Raw genomic sequence first — 18,130 nt, 5'->3', positions numbered from 1 at the left:
TTAGACCAGGGGTCGGCAACCTGTTTGTCCTTAAGGGCGCAATACTAAATTTGAAAATCACCGAGGGCGCATATTTTACAGATAATCATGCACAATCCTAAACTCAACTGACTACTTGCTGTATATCGCCGTTTGACAAGAGTTAAGTAAATCGCTCTGGCTATCATACATTTACATTAGTCCAGCGAGGGCGCATTAAAAATAGATCGGGGGCGCCGCGTTGCCTACCCCTGGTTTAGACAGTAAGAGCAAGGGTTTTCTTTTACTTTTAATAGCATTAAGAAATCAACGGAAGAGAAGTGACTAAAATTTATGGATCTCTAATCTTACTAACATTAAACTTGAATTTAAAGTTTAATCTACTTTTAAGATTTCTAATTCATAATAAAATTATGTTAACATACATAAATTTACTTAAATGCATTTTATTGTCTATTTATACTCATTAACTGAGGAAATATAATTTAATTTCTTATGCCAAGAAAATGCCTTATCAGTGAACTCAGCTATAATTAGAATCAAAAGTACCGTTGTGATCAACATAACAGCAGGCAATCACACTTACTATTTAACTAATTCTTTTTACGCCAGATGGTGCATGAAGCCATAACTTCGGTTTTCCATACCTGCCGGTCAAGACCAAGAGTCACTTCCATTACATTTCCCCAACTGGACCATCTCAGGATGTTTCTTCCCTTTATCACCAATCGTCTGTAGGACAGTTTCGGCCGGCCTCTTTTCTGTTTTCCATCTGGCACCCATCTGTTCAAGTTGGGTATTTTGGGGATAATCTTAGCAAACGCTCACAATTAGATTTTAAAGAATTTTTATAATTGTAAGTTTTGGACATTTTAGTTCACTTTTGAACAAATTTTAGACAGTCAAATAAAATGTGCTCTTTCTAAAATCTCATGACTTATGAAGTATTTAATAAGAGATCAAAACACAATGAATAAGGAATATTTTTTATTAAAGTTCAGAACAACCGCACATGACTAGAGAAAGGATCTCTCGCTTACAAACAACACAGCATTTTGTTTTTCAAAGTAAAAAAAGGACAGGACATTATATACAGATATAAATTGATGAAAATGCCAGCATTTCGTTTTTTTACCTATATAATAAATTAAGATAAGTCTAGATTATATTAAAAATATGGAGAAAAATATCAGACACATAATGATGAATTTTCATAAAAACACAACATTGCACATTTCAATAAGCGAAGTATAGTGAAGCAAATGTACAGAAAGAAATGGCATCAATTTTTACACTAAAAGCACTTTATAACTTTTACAATGATGTTTTTTACAATATTAATTAACTTCTTTTTACACTGTAAAACTTTGTGTTTTTTTTTCTTCAAAAAAGAAGAAAAAGTCATCAGAACCATATACAAACATCGAATACATTTTCGACAGTTTACAAAACAAATTTTGATGAAAATGCAATCAATACCAAAAGGCAACTAATATTTTCATTTACAAGGGAGAACTTTAATTATTCTGCAATAAAAAATACTCAGAAGTTGATATAGTTTAAAATAGAACTTTCAAACAAAAGCAGAAATTGAATCCAAAATAGTTTTGAATTATATAGAAATGAACCAGAAAATAAACGTTAGTAATTGAGCCTGATTAAAAAATGAAATGATATATTTGGAATAAAAAACTTATATGACAGAATTAATAAAAATGATAGTAGTATGAAATATAGTACAGATGAAGAGTCATGTAAAAGGAGTTTGTCTCAAGTTAATTACTAAATGAACTTTGTGGAACAAATGGCTAAAAATGAAGTGTTTAATATATATTTTTGAAAGTGTGTCAAGATTTATTTAGTTATGTTACAAAAAAACAAACTACAATGAAATAGTTTATAGAAACTGCATTGAACAATTCTCAGAAATAAAATTTAGATACAATTTAAAATAGCTTACCAAAAACTTAATAGATAGTAAACTATAAAAGTTATTTATAGCTTAAGACACAGACATTTTAACTATAAAATCAGCTATATTTATTTAAAAAAATTGTGCTTGAAAAAGAAAATTTAAGATAAGGTTTGCATTTTTTTTTCCAGAGGGGAGAGAATATACATTGAAAGACAGTATAGAGCTTCATAAAAATTAAAATAAGTTCACTTCGACACAAATAGCTTATAATTTTGCTTCATTTCCTAAGTTTAAATAATTGCTGAAGTTTCATTTTGAAAAATTTATTTTTTAATCATCTCCAATCTAACATACCTGGCAGGAGCAGCTGAAAGCAATAAGGTCCAGCCCTAGGAACAGATATATAACTAACTGGTTAAATAACACAAATTTGAAAATAAGCTTATTGAATATAATGAAGAAAACATATGAAATATGCCATAATATCAGGTTGGTGGGAAAATTGTGGCCAAGGAGTATCCAAAAATAATGGCTTATTATTACAGTACTACCCATTATACTATTACATACTGTAATAATAAGCTTTTACACTAGGATACTTCTAAAATGGACACTTTGATATTAAAGTAAACCTCCACTAGTTGAGATATTAATCTAATAAACTAAAACACATTTTAGGTGCTATAAAAATACTTTGTATTGCTTATTATTTTATTATTTAATATGACTAAATTTTTTTTTAGCAATTCTTAACTATTGAAAAAATTAACCAAATTTAACAAACTTAATTGTCAGGAGATAATTTCATACCAACCTAAAAAAAAAATAAACTAGCACTTTTATTTAATTCGTAGGATTTTTGGCACTCAATCACCGATTTCACACAAAAAATAAAACATAGAGACATTTGATAGAAAACAGTTATCAATATCAATTGCTGATTATTTTAAATAAAACATAGAAGTCTTTTTTTAAAATTAAACACTGTGTAATAACTTGTTAATTTTGAGTATAATAAAAACTAGTTTGTTGATTGGTCAACGGCACTTCAAGGTTAATTTTTGTTTATTAAAAAAGGCTAAATTATAAAGATTTAAATAGGTTGAAATTTTGACTTGGTTTTATAAAACAATTTAGATAAAAAATATTATGGAAAGAAATTTTTTTTTTCAAAATTAAAAATAATTTTCTAACAACATGGTAAATCCGTATTGTTAGAAGAATTTCGAAGAACTATGTACTTTTCACAAAGGAAGACATTATTAAAATTACATAGGTAACTTCCAATACATATTTGAAGTAAAATATTGAAATAGATCCACTTAAATTATCAAGCCATGAGCCAAGAAAATATGTACATATTTTCTTTATATCAATGATACTTTCAATTAGTTATTGTTTAAAATTGATATTTTAACATATAGAAATATGTTTATAATATTATGAATTTAAAACTTTTTTTCAGTCAATAAATGGTATTAAAATCAGTCTATGTTTGAGCATTTAATTACTATCTTAACTAACTAATTGAGCTTAATTAGCAAATTTATAAGTATAGATGATACTAAAATATCAATTACTTATCATAGTTACTTATCATAAAAAAATTTACTTTTAATGGTTTGAAATACATAAATTCTTTTTTGGTGTTAATAGAAAAAATTTTTTTGCTATAAGTTCTCATAAAACATTGGTTGTAAATTAAATCACTAATAATAAAAACCTATTGAATAAAAAATAACACACACAAAAAAAATTAAACATGAAAAGCTCTTATTATCTCATAGTTAAGAGATAGTAAAAGAACATTAGTCTTAAATTTAAGAACATTAGTCTTAATGTTAACATAAAGTAGTCTTATTCAAACAAAATAAATTCAACTTTTTAAACGTTTGAAAACTTGCCTGGAGTAAAATTTGTAGCTTTTTAACACAGAAAAATGTGTTCAATAGGGTTACACTACTTGATAGGAAAAAGTTTGATCAAGTAGCTCAATAACTTAAAAGGTAAGTACATAAAATAAAAAAAGTATGCTTAACATAAAATAAGCATTTTGATTTGAACTAAAAGGATAAAATGTTAAAAAGTTACAGATAAAATGTGTTAAAGTTAAAATGTTGGATGCATATTTTAATTTTGTTAACCAATATTTAGCAAGTTATATTATTTATAGTATATTAATATTATTTAAAAAATTATACTGAAGTTTAGTTTTCCAAACTTTTCAATATATACATTAAAAAAATCAGCGTTTTGTTATAATAAATTCAGAAAGTTCATGTTAAATTGGTAAATATCATTCCCATCATTCAAGTACAATGAGGCATAACATAGTATATTTGATAAAATAAAAGTATTATTTTTTTTTACATTTTAAAAACTAGTTTGTAAGTCTAGTTGTCTGACTGATTCAAAATGTTAAAAGAAATAAAATGAATTTCAGGCATCGAGAATTCCAGTATAATCTAGATTAAACATATACGAGCATATCACAATAAAAAATTATAAAAATTGTGAAATGTACAAAAAACATCACAAGTCATAGTAAAAACAATACAAAATTTTAAGAAGAAATATCAAAATAGAAATTTTTGCAGTGAACTCTTTACTAAATTCATATCTATACACAAATATATCTACATCTTCTTGCAACAGTCACACATAAGCTTGCCAAAAATGAAAAGTGGCAACAATGTTTTATGAATTATGTGAACACATTATTTGGTAAATACCACAGCAGCAAACTCTCAATTTTTTAAAATAAATATCGACTAATATTACAGTAGGGATTAAATTCATCATATATTCAACCTTGTTTATATTTCATTCATTATTCAATATTTCATGAAATTCATTCAACAGTTGCTCTCCTAACAACATCATTGTATGAAGAGATTTTTCTGAAGAGGAAATGCATAAAAATGTATTGTCTGTCTATGGAAAGAACTTCCCTCCCCATTTGTCTGTAGCGGTGACTATAATTATTATTAACTATTTCAAGTTGGGTCAATATTTAAGATAGCTTTTTGGCTTGGATCGACAAGAGAAAGAGAATCAGGGAAGAGTGAAGCTCCCCTCTTTGAAATACGCTATTTCTTGTTCTTATAACAATAGGAGAGAGAAGTATGCACTTATATACATTTACAAAACATTAGAGAGGTCTATTTAAATCAGAATCTGACTGACATTGACAGCTAAAACTTGAACAAAACTTTCTAAATGGAATCAATTATAGTACATTAACATATAAATCTTTTTGTTTATGTAATCTTATTTACTTACTTTAAACTGAATAAAAAAGTTAGTTTGAAGAAAAGGAAATAAGTTTAAGAACAATAGAAATATACATAAATTTATTTTTAAAGCAATGTAAAGGTAAAACAACTTTAGAAAAAGAACCTTGATAAAAAGGAATAAAGAGCAAAAATATTATTATTCACTCAAATATTGATCTCATGATAATAAAATTTTAGAAGTAAAAAATGAAAAGGAACTCTGACATAAAAAAATTAAAAGAAATATATATATATATCACTTTGATTTCTTATATCTGAAACGATATTAAGAAGAATTAAAAGTCTTAAGAAACATACAGTATTGTATCTATACAATAGAGTCTAATTATTCAAAAGATTTTAAATGCACATTTAAATCTGTAACTGAAAAAAAATTTAATAAGTATGTTATTTAAGCTTTGTAATAGAAATAAAGATCATGTATATTTTTAAATGACTGAATGTTTGAAGATATCTATTCACTTTTAGTTTTTCCTGTAGAAAAACTTACTTTCCTTCATGTTATTTTATAAGAAAGATGTGTATTAAGAAGAGATTTCTCAACAAACTTGTTGAAAGTCGAAAGGCTTAACTGGTAAAAGTATTCAATAAGTTTGCAATCTCAATACTCAAATAAAAAAAAAAAAGGTTCAGATATGTTTTCGGGCATCAGGCAGTAAGGTGTATATTTAGAATTGAGAGTTTGCTGCATATATTTTAGTGCCAGCTTAGTGGAACTAAATAATTTTAGTTTAAGGATGGCATAAATTGTAAAAATTATAAATGACTGTCAACAGTCACTTGTCCTATCCTCTGGACAATGTCTGTAAATGTAGGACGGTCTCTGGCACAAGAACTCCAACAAGTCTGTAACAAAGAACACAAACTCAGTGGTGCCCCACTTGGTGGCTTCCACCTCAGTTCCCCATTGTCCAGGAACCTCAACACAGCTTCATTGGTCAGATCAGAAAAGGGGAGTTCCGCTTGTGTAAACAACTCCCACACAAGAACTGCAAATGACCAGACATCACTCTTTGTTGACCACTCATCCTCGAGTATCGCTTCTGAGGGAGCCCATCTCAAAGGGACGTTCTTGTTACGATACATAAAATATTCCTCGGCGTAGGTATCACGAGACAAGCTTGGAAAACTGATTTTGATGTTCAAACGTGAAGATACAAGGCAATTTCTGGTGGCTAGGTCTTTGTGGGTAAAACGTTGGTTGGATAGGTGTTCCATGGCTGTAGCAATTTGATGGCACACACCCAGCATCTGTGGGACATTTAGAGGTGGTGGTTTGGGACCTTTTCTAGAAACATTATCTCGACGAGTAGCGAGGAGAAATTGTTTCAAATCTCCCTGCAAAAATAAATAATATTATACATAAAAGTTACACAGAGTTAAGCGTTAAAAAATTTAGGATCTAAATTATTTTTGAATGTAAGTTTCAAATAAAAGGAACTTTGAAAACTCACTAAATGGGTGTTTTTACGGAAGAATTTTTATCTAATTTATAGTACCTTTCAATACAAAAACAATAGGCAGCTATTAAAATCAAATTTAAAGGATAGATGACACTATAGTAGAAACTTTTTATACTCATTTAATAATATTATACTCAACTCATAAAAATATGATAAATAAGTTACTGCAATTACAATAGAAGATCGTTATAACAGAAACCTTGAAATATGATTTTTTGTATTTTGAAAATTTTGTGTTATATAGATGAGTGCTTCCAACCTTTTTATAGCTGCAGACCGGTCAATCTTTGATAATTTTAATGCTGCCTGCTGAGGGGAGTAAGTAGATTGATAATTATATTTTAGATTGTTTTGATTGAATAATCTTAATTTAATTGTATTTAAACATGCTTTCAAAATAAAATACAATTACATGCGAGGTATAAGTGCAGCTTTTTGTGACGTTTCTGAGCTCTCAGTTAACCTTTTGTTCATGTGAAGTCGTACAAACACTACAATATATAAAATGGAAATAATTTAATGTTTATTAGGCTGTCTGCTATTATTTGATCCACAGGCTAATAACGGTCAGCGATACGGGGGTTAGAGACCACTGATAAAGATCATTTCATTTATTTTTAAACTTCCTATTTAAACATGGCAATATATATCAGAAACAGATTAATAGTAATTTTTAAAATAATTTTTAAATACTAATGAGAACTTAAATACTTATTATGAGCATTAAAACTAAAAACCAAAATATTTAAAAATTTTTGTTTGCTTCAGAGATTGTTTGGCTAATATAGCTTATGAACACATTCTTATTTCAGCTAGATTGCAGCTGAAAGAAGAATTGCATAATATAGATCTTCTAGTACATCTGAAGATCACTATTTCTTGTACGGATTTTATTTAGTGTTAATGCAATTATAATCTTTTATATTAAAGTTTATACGATAGCTAAAAACTTTTGCTTATTTTCTTTTTAAAAAAATCTAGAAAAATTTCACAATTATTTTTTTACTGTTACAAACAATTTTGAACATCGGGTAAAACAATTAGATAGTTCCACAATTTATGCATAGGATCTGCATTTATTGAACCTCATAAATCACTTTTACAAAATAAATTTCAGGAGAAGATTTTTTTTTTTATTGTTAACCGTAAAACATTTTGCAATTTTTTTCAAAAAAATATTGAAGAAGATATTTACCCAATCACTGTATTCTGTTATAAATAAAAATGGTTCTGTCTCTCGACATATTCCTAAGAGCTTAGCAATATTTTCATGGCGTAGTTTGTTAAGCATATCCATTTCTCTTCGGTATTCGAAATGTGAGTTTTCATCTCTAGTCTGCAAGGCTTTAACCATGACTACAACCTCTTGGTCTGGATCGACAATGCCTTTTGCTTTGGCCAGAAACACCTCACCATACTCTCCATGACCTAAAATAATATCTCTAACTTAAAAAACATTTTTACAGAAATAAAGGATGAAAAATACATCTTACATTTGATATTACTCAATTAACAGCTTAAAAATACAGACAAATTTTAGCTTTTAATATATTAAAATACAATCTTCGTTAAAGGTTCAAAATTTTCATGAATTGAACTATTAGGCTATCATTATTTTTCGGGTAGGTGACTGTAATATTCCTTATGATTATTATGTGGTTGGTTCTCATGAATAACTATCACTTATATGGACAACACTTTTTATTATTAACATATATAAAAATAATATGAAATTAAAGGTAAGTTATTGACATGATTTTATCTGACTTCACAAGTCAGTTCCGAGAACGCTTCTCTCTTATTTTAATTAATTACTTTTTGGAGGTGAGTGTGCGAAGCGCCCTCTGGCGAAGATGTCCGCACTCTACAGGTGACCATTCAGTTTAATTTATGATATCAAACATCATTTGCATATTGCTATCAATAACCTGTTGAAGTCATTACATGCCTGATAAACGAACTAATACATTGTCTAATTTTCAAATATTTCTTCCTTATTCAAATTTAAGTGATTTAACAAAGCTATTTATTTCAAAATTTTTTAACATTAATAAAATTTATTTTGCTATTTAATTAAGTATTGTAAATAATACATTATCAAGTTCTTTGCATTAAAAAACAACATATTTCCAATCCTAGCTTTCATAAATATAAAAATTCAGCCCAACTTAAACTTCAAAAATCAAACTGTCTTAAACCTTATCAGGAGCATTAATTATTTGATCTATTCTCTTTAAAATTTAACAATGTTTACAGGCTAACTCTTATTTAGCTACTATTTTTATTAAGAAAGCACGCTCATAGTTTCAATTCAAATTACTAGGTCATATATTTAAAAATTATCTAAAAAACGAAAGAAAAAAATTTTACATAAAAAAAAATAAAAGAAAAATGCAAGCAGTTTAAAGGGCAGCAGTTTTGAAGTTAAAAAAAAAAAAAATAGTATAGAATGCATATTATGTATGTTATTTTGAGATGAACTACAAAATTTTAGACAAAATGTGATCCAACAACAAACATTTATACAAGCATATTTTTGACAAAACAATTTTATCATTCTCTCAAGATACAGTAACAAAAACAGAAATGAATAGACTTCATACTCAAATGAAAAAAGATTTGTTTACAACATTTTGAATTCTTGGCATTGATGATAATTTATCTCATTATGAATGCAGGGAAAAAACATGTTTCAAATGTAAACAAGACTTTATAAAAAGGGACATTTTTAATGAAATAGAAAATAATGAAGTTCTATAAGCAAAATTGTTTTTATCACCGTGTGCAATTCTAGAAAATGATTTTTTTTGGTTTCTATGTTTTCTCTTCCTTTAAACATAACAAGAAAACAATTCATCCATGCACTAATATCAATGGTAAAACAGTGATTTAACATAACAGATAACAAAATCAACTCCCTTCAGAAACTTTTAGGCGAAAGAACTATGATAGCACTATATACCACTGAGTTAGTTTTTTTTTAACAATTAGTTCTCAAATTTCTAAATAAAAGCTAATCTCAAAAAATAATGTTTCTCATGTATAGTTTAAAATAAATATGCTTTTCTTGTTTACATTACAAATTTATTTTAGAAATATTTTATAATTGAAAATATGTTTAAATGTAATCATTTTTAGAAACTATTTATAATTATAAATGGCACAATTAGAATTACCCATAAAAATTAGAAATATTAAGATTTTAGCTAAAAAAACGAAATAACAATTAGTTTATTCTTGATAAAATAAAAATACTGTAATATAACAGTTTGAAATATAAATTTAATAAGACTTGCCTTTTTCATTATATAAAAACGTAACATAAGAATATCAATAATGTTTAAATCAGTTTTAATTAACATTCTGTTTCGTTGTTATAAAACTTTGAACAATAACTTTTTTTTATATTATCAAGCTTGAAAATAAATTCAATAAGACATGGGCTTTTCCATTACATAAATCATGACATAATCCAAATATAACTAATGTTTAAATCAGTAATGTATAATTTTTTAAATAATGCTTTTTTGTACATAATGTTATAAATAATGTTTTTTTTTTGTACTGAAAAAAATAATGTTTTTTTTGAACTGAAACTATAACATAAAAACTTAAAATTAAATAAACCTAGAATTCATTTCAATTAACTACTCACCTAGCAGCATCATTGTCTGAAGTTCACTTCTAGGAAAGTGAGATTTTTCTAAAGAGGAACGACTTTTCTTTGAGTAATGAGAACCAGAGCTGTGAGACTGGGCTTCACAATCACTTCTCCCAGCACTCCCATTTAGTGGTTTTGTCACAATAGCATTCATTTCTGTGTCATTGGGCAATGTTCCATTTTCACTCTTAGCTGTGGGTAAAAATGAGGTTATTAAATTCTGTAAAATATTTATAAATTTGTGTTCTTTTAAAACAGTCATCTAAGAAACTTTATGCTTAGTCTTTTTTCTTTACCTAAAATTTATACCTTATGAGTACTTCTACAGACAGCGATTCCCAAAGTGGTCTGTATCGACCCCCAGGGATCGATGACAACCTGCAAGGGGTCCATGCCAAGTGAAAAAAAAAATTGGGGGTCCATGAAATGAAAATGGGGGTCAACGACAGTGGATCTCATATAAGCAAGTCATGACTTTAATTTTGGCATTTCATGAATGGAATAATCAACATACACTGATAGTACCTATTTACTTACATTATACTACCTTATAATATAAAGACATACATATATCTAAATTCTACATAATTTATAAAAGTAGCAATGAAGTAAAAATGTTATTAAAATTTAAGTTATTAGGATTATTTTCTGATATATGAAACTGAATTATTATAAACTAGCAGTTGCCTGCAGCTCCGCCCGCGTATGTTTTTTTTATTTTCTCTGTGTGTAAGGTTTTATTTTGTAACAAAAAAGTATTTTTCCGCGGTAAATTAATTTGAATTTAATTAATAAATGTATAAAATTAACATGTGTTTCTTCTTAAGTTTTTCACACTACAGTTAGAAATTTAAATCTTTCACAGTGAGTAGCACTATACTAGCTGTCAAAAATACATTTGAAGTACAAAAAATCAATATGAGGTCCACCCAAAACCGGAAAACATGGCAAGGGGTCGACAAGACCAAAAAGTTCAGGAACCACTGATTTAAAATTAAGGATTTGAATAAAGTAAGATAGATAAATGGTTTTTGTGTGTATGGATGAATAAGCAATTTCGTAAAATTCAAAAGTTATGTTAATTAAATTTGCTAATACTAAAGTTTATCTACATATCAGTGTATGTTTTTTAATGCAGAAGAGCTTGAATCAGCTATATTGAAACAAATTTATATGTACTTAAAGTAATAAAATCAGATAGGTAACTGGTTGAACTCTTTTATGATACATATAACTTCCTTTTCAATTTGTTTGCAAACTTTTTGTCAAGAAATAACTTCTTAGTAAGAAAATTAATGTTTTGTTAGAAAATTAACAATTTTTCTCTCTCTTTTATTGGCAAATAATAGCATACATAACTTGATAAAAGTGTAAAGATGAATTACTTGAAACTTAAAAAATACAGCTATCACAGTTTTTAAAAGCTCGTTTATTTTACAAATTATATTATTAATAAATAATTATAGTAAGATTAATTTTAAAAGCAGCAAAAATGAAAGAGAGAGAGAGAGAGTCAGATAATAAAGTAATTGTATATATCAAATGAGAAAATGATTAATAACTTCAGTTGATTCAAATAATAACTTCCGTTAATTGCTTATAAATTAATAAAGATAATACCAGACTTCTCCCGAGGAATAAAAAAAAGACAAGGCACTATAAGTTTTAAAAAGGCACTCATTTAACGCTGCACAAATTTATCAAAATGTGTAATAAGTAAATATATGTAATAGTAATCAGAATTAAACTTCTAAACACAGATAATTTTACCAATGTGTAATTATTATTTATACTGTGAATTAGTTTAAAAAAAATAGAATATGATTAAAAAAGCAATGTTTGTAAGGGATGGGCGGCTTATTTTTACAAAAAGGACTAAGACGGTGCATTTATAGGGGTCAAAGGGCAGGCAGAATGGATTGCTTAAGGGAGAACATTGATAATACGGATAAAAAAATTGCAAATAAAAGCTGTTAAATTCTTATTAAGGAATTCTTTAAGAACAAACAAATTGCTTTAATAAGCTTTAAACTTATAAAAAAAAGTAAGTATACCAAAGAATGTATTTTTTTGGAGCATTCAAAATAAATTTTCGAAACAAGAGTTTGATGGAAAAGGTTGTGATATCTTTTAATGTGATTAATACACTAGTGCTACTGAAATTTTGCAAATAATCATGTTTTTTTATTAAAAAATAAGAAAAAAAATTCAAGTTCTTCAATATCAGTACTGATGAATCAATGCTGCTTGAACATTCTATTCATGAAGGCCGAAAGACATAAACAAAATTGATTTTAGACAACAAAATTTTTTGAAATGAATAAAAATATTTCATTAAAAATAACAAAACAAGTAACATGTTTACAATTACAATACTTATATATTACATAACAGCAATTATATTTTCCAACTATTTTAATGTTCAATAAATTGAAAAAAGTTTTATAAAAGTTACAAAGTAATAGGAACTCACCAAAAAAAAGTTAGTTTATGGTAAAAAAAAAAAGTGTAGCAAAGAGTAAAAAAAGTAAAAAAGTAACACAAATTATTAACCCATTGCATTTCAGAGGGGGTCCTCACTGTTACATATTATTTTGTGGCCTCTAGGTATTACATGATTAATGTGAAAATAATGAGTTACATCTTGTAAATATTAAGTGGTTATAACTATTTTTTTAAAAAGATTAATAAAAAAAAGATTAGGTAGGTAGGTATTTTATTTACGTTGCATTTAAGCAGCACAATGGGTATTGGCGACAGTCTGGGAAACATCCCAGATGATGATCCGAATACACGCCATCACGAGTCAACACTAGTGTTAATTCATGACTCCTCTGCACAGGGGATGACTCCTCCAATTTGAAAAAAATAAATAAAAAAGGTCATTAAATGACCATGAAGAGCTAAGGGTTATTAAACTTCAAATAATAAAAATAAAAACAGGGTGCATAACCAAATCTCTCAACAAAAAATACGCACCTTTTAAGCACTAAAAAATATTTTTAAGCACTATATAACATTAACAAAATGCAAAATAATTTTCAAAGACTTTACATAATCATGACAAAATAACTAGTGTCTGACAAAGAACTCTTTTATTGATTATATTAGCCACCATAAAAAGATCTAGAGATTTTTCGGTTCAACTTAAGAGGGTGAAAGATGAAGCCTGAAATTGAGAATATCTTGCAAAATGCAGCAGAGTTGCACATGAGAGTGCAAGAATCTCATCGAATCCAGCTCAGTAGTCACTCCCAAGTATTTCATTAAGCATGATTGGCGCTATCATACATTACGGATCCATGGCACACCGAAATGGATCGTGGTTGAATGAATTGTGAAAACATAGAATAGAAAAATGTGAAAACCATGCATAACATGTAGCAAAAATCAACACGATAAAGTAAAAAAAAAAAATTTCCTTTTCGAAAAGGGAAAATTAAGCACTTTTTAAAAACATCTCATGAAAAGAGCACCAAAAGGGCTTAAAAAAAAAAAAAAAAAAAAAAAAAAAAATTGAGACCTGAAACAGCACCATCTTCAGTTTGGTGGCTGAGTTGTGGCGCAAAGAAAATCTGATTATAAGAGTGCTTGATATCTGCCATTTCTCTAGTTTTAGCCACATTGAACTCCAACAAGAGGAACTTGTATCAGTGCAAGAAAGGGCTCCTCTCAAACTATGGTGTTGGGTGAGAATGAGAATCCTCCTCTGGAGCATNCTGATGAATCAATGCTGCTTGAACACTATTCATGAAGGCCGAAAGACATAAACAAAATTGATTTTAGACAACAAAATTTTTTGAAATGAATAAAAATATTTAATTAAAAATAACAAAACAAGTAACATGTTTACAATTACAATACTTATATATTACATAACAGCAATTATATTTTCCAACTATTTTAATGTTCAATAAATTGAAAAAAGTTTTATAAAAGTTACAAAGTAATAGGAACTCACCAAAAAAAAGTTAGTTTATGGTAAAAAAAAAAAGTGTAGCAAAGAGTAAAAAAAGTAAAAAAGTAACACAAATTATTAACCCATTGCATTTCAGAGGGGGTCCTCACTGTTACATATTATTTTGTGGCCTCTAGGTATTACATGATAAATGTGAAAATAATGAGTTACATCTTGTAAATATTAAGGGTTATAAATATTTTTTTAAAAAGATTAATAAAAAAAAGATTAGGTAGGTAGGTATTTTATTTACGTTGCATTTAAGCAGCACAATGGGTATTGGCGACAGTCTGGGAAACATCCCAGATGATGATCCGAATACACGCCATCACGAGTAAACACTAGCATTAATTCATGACTCCTCTGCACAGGGGATGACTCCTCCAATTTGAAAAAAATAAAAATAAAAAAGGTCATTAAATGACCATGAAGTGCTAAGGGTTATTAAACTTCAAAGAATAAAAACAAAAGCAGGGTGCGTAACCAAATCCCTCAACAAAAAATAAGTGTCTTTTAAGCACTAAAAAATATTTTTAAGCACTATATACATAAACAAAATACAAAATAATTTTCAAAGACTTTACATGATCATGACAAAATAACTAGTGTCCGACAAAGAACTCTTTTCTTGATTATATTAGCCACCATAAAAAGATCTAGAGATTTTTCGGCTTAATTTAAGAGGGTGAAAAGTGAAGCCTGAAATTGAGAATATCTTGCAAATTGCAGCAGAGTTGCACATGAGAGTACAAGAATCTCATCGAACCCAGCTCAGTAGGCACTCCCAAGTATTTCAAGAAACATGATTGGTGCTATCATACATTATGGACCACAGTAAACTTAAATTTTTTTTTTCTTGAAGTTTAAAGCTTATTGAAGCAATTTGTTTGTTCTTAAAGAATTCCATTAATAAGAATTTAACAGCTTTTAATTTGAAATTTTTTAATCAGTATTAGCAATGTTCTCCCTAACAGATCCATTCTGCCTGCCCTTTGACCTCTATAAATGCACCCACTTTGTCCTTTTTGTAAAAATAAGCCGCCCATCCCTTACAAACACTGCTTTTTTATTCATATTCTATTCTTTTTAAAAATTAATTCATTGTTTAAATAATAATTACACACTGGTAAAATTATCAGCGTTCAGAGGTTTAATTCTGATTACTATTACAAATATTTACTTATTACACATTTTGATCAATTTTGCGGATCGTGGTTGAATGAATTGTGAAAACATAGAATAGAACAATGTGAAAACTAAGCTTTTACATAATACGTAGCGAAAATCAACATGGTAAAGAAAAAAAAATCTCCTTTTCGAAAAGGGAAAATTAAGCACTTTTCAAAAGCATGCCATAAAAAGAGCACCAAAAGGGCTTTCAAAAAACAAAAATAAGCACCTTTAAAATATGCTAAGCACCAGGAAAAAATATAACAAAAAATTATTACAAAAAATAAGCCACAAATTATTCGAATTGCTTTCATGCCAATGCTTCACAATCTAATAAATTAAAAAATTGAGATAAAATTATGTTATTTATAAAAATTTAGATATAATATAATACAATGCAGATAACTATTTCAACTTTTTTTTTTACAATAAATAAATAAATATAATAAAATCTAGATTATCAGGAAAAACAGAAAAAAACATTGAACATTATTTACTTTCAGCAGTAGCTTCTGCTAATAATCTTGCCTTCTTTCTAGCTCTTCTCATTCTGCAATAAACCATTAAACCAATCACAAGAAACATATAGACTCCTGCAGCTCCTAATGTGATTCCAACAGTTTTGGACATGGGTATATCCTCGTCGGTATTAAATCCTTTACCAGCACTATTTGGACTGTAATGTTCAGCACCTGCAAATACAATTGAATAAAATGTTAAAAGGTTCAACAAAGGATTGGAAATACTTGACTATGTAGAATAAAGCAAAAAAAGTTAAGGAAAAAAAAGCACAAATGAAAAGACATAAATTGACATACTATAGTTTCAGTTTTATTAACAAGAACATTCCTCAGTATTTAAAAGTCAAAATAATAATAATAAATAAAAAATTGTTTTTGATGTTAAGACACTGAGGGAAGGTTTTTGTTAATAGAACTGAAACTATAGTATGGCAATAATGCTTTTTCACGTTTTTCTGCATAAAAGTAGGATAAATTTTCCAGTGTAGATTCCCAGATGTTGTTACAATTTATTTATTCACTCAATTTTTTACAATTATTTGCATTTGCTAAAACAAACAAAAGATCAATGCTGATTTCTAATTTGACTGTTAAAATACAGCGCAATTGAACTTATTATAATGAATTCTGATAACGGCCTGTACAGAAAAAATTAACTAATTCATTACAGTAATGGAAATTGTTCATAAAATCATATTGCAAAAACACACTTCACTAATAAAATGGATTTTCATTTTTTTTATATTAACAAGATAATGCAAAATGAATAACACTTATTTTAAGTGTTATTCAACACATGATAATGTTAACTAAAAGATAAATAATTAGTTTTAGTTGAAAAACAAATATGTTAAATCCACTAACATACTGTGTTAAAATAACAAACAAGTTTCAATGCTACATTGAAGCATCTTCTTACTACACCAGACAATATAAAAAATGTGATGAAAAATATTGCTAAAGAGCACTAATAAATAAATAAAAACAAAATTATTCAATAAAAATTGAGAGCTATTAGACATCAAAATACATCAGGGGTTTTATAATATGACAAAACTAAAACAGATTAAATGGGAGGAAAAATCACAAATTTCATGTTTTCATTATTTCCTACCCATTCATTTTAGTTTCCATTTTACTGCATTTTGCATAGATGTTGCTTCAATGTAAAATTAAAACTAGTATTGTATTTTAACTATTTCAATATAATATATTCGTGAGTTTTAATATAATTTTTGTTTTTCGTATAGATTTGTATCTTAATTCAGAGCAATAAGTATAATTTAAGCAATAAGTATAAAATTTATATAAAATCATTCTGAATCAAACATTTCAGGTTAAAAATAAAAAATTAAACATAAATATCACATAGTAGACACTAACTTTTGACGTTCAAGGTTACTTCTGCCCTCTTAAATCCTCCACTATTGCCAACTGTACACCCATATTTTCCTTCATCTTCCATATGAACTTCAGAAACATAGAGAGACCCATTCTCCATCACTTGAAAACGTTTCTTGTCAAAATTGTCCATCATGTTGTTTTTATCCCACTGTACGGCAGGCATGGGATCTCCTAAAGCTTGACAATGCAAGATTGCAGGATAACCTTCATACGCCTGAGTGTCAACAGGTTCAACAACAAATTTTGGCATTACTAAAAAAGAAAATTATACATACAGAAATCAATGACAAAAGTTTCTAGACTTTCATAAGCATTTTTTAATCAACTTATATGGGAAATTGTCTTAGAATTCCAGAACATTACAAATATACTACATGAGAAATAACAATTTTTACATAGTGTTATAATGTTGTATAAGGTCATTTTGGCACTCTTTCTAGACTACAAACAAGTTGACAATCCAGCTTTCTGCATGAAACAGCATACTAAGTTAGATCATAAATTTATTTATGGCTAAGAAGTATGGCTTGAGTTAACTGTAAGATGGAAAGAACTAGTATTCTGTGTACAGTCATTAATAATCATGACTCAATAGTTGATAACCATTGTGAACAAACATATCACTTCGAACTCAAGATGATATTCAGGAAGGCTCATGAATTATACAGATTATAATGGTATTTAAAAAAAAAACTGAAAAATGTAATATTAAAATATTTATAGCAATAACAATTAAAATTTTCGTTTGGCTTGAAAGTATAAA

The 18,130-nt window shown here is 27.7% G+C and overlaps 1 protein-coding gene across 1 annotated transcript in view; it reads right to left on the bottom strand.

The window, feature by feature from the left end:
* Positions 1-4,275: 4,275 nt before the first annotated feature.
* Positions 4,276-18,130, bottom strand: part of LOC107440672 (inactive tyrosine-protein kinase 7) — an 80,071-nt gene continuing 66,216 nt past the window's right edge. The window contains exons 9-13 of the mRNA XM_071178839.1: positions 17,347-17,619; positions 15,940-16,134; positions 10,309-10,506; positions 7,849-8,081; positions 4,276-6,528 (exon numbers count right to left, since the gene is read on the bottom strand). Coding sequence (XP_071034940.1) covers positions 5,947-6,528; positions 7,849-8,081; positions 10,309-10,506; positions 15,940-16,134; positions 17,347-17,619 — 1,481 coding nt within the window. The 3' untranslated portion in view covers positions 4,276-5,946. The remainder of the gene's footprint in view (positions 6,529-7,848; positions 8,082-10,308; positions 10,507-15,939; positions 16,135-17,346; positions 17,620-18,130) is intronic.

This window comes from Parasteatoda tepidariorum, chromosome 3 (assembly GCF_043381705.1).
Source record: "Parasteatoda tepidariorum isolate YZ-2023 chromosome 3, CAS_Ptep_4.0, whole genome shotgun sequence".
NCBI classification, from domain to species: Eukaryota; Metazoa; Arthropoda; class Arachnida; order Araneae; family Theridiidae; genus Parasteatoda; species Parasteatoda tepidariorum.
This window is presented reverse-complemented; position numbering and strand designations above follow the sequence as displayed.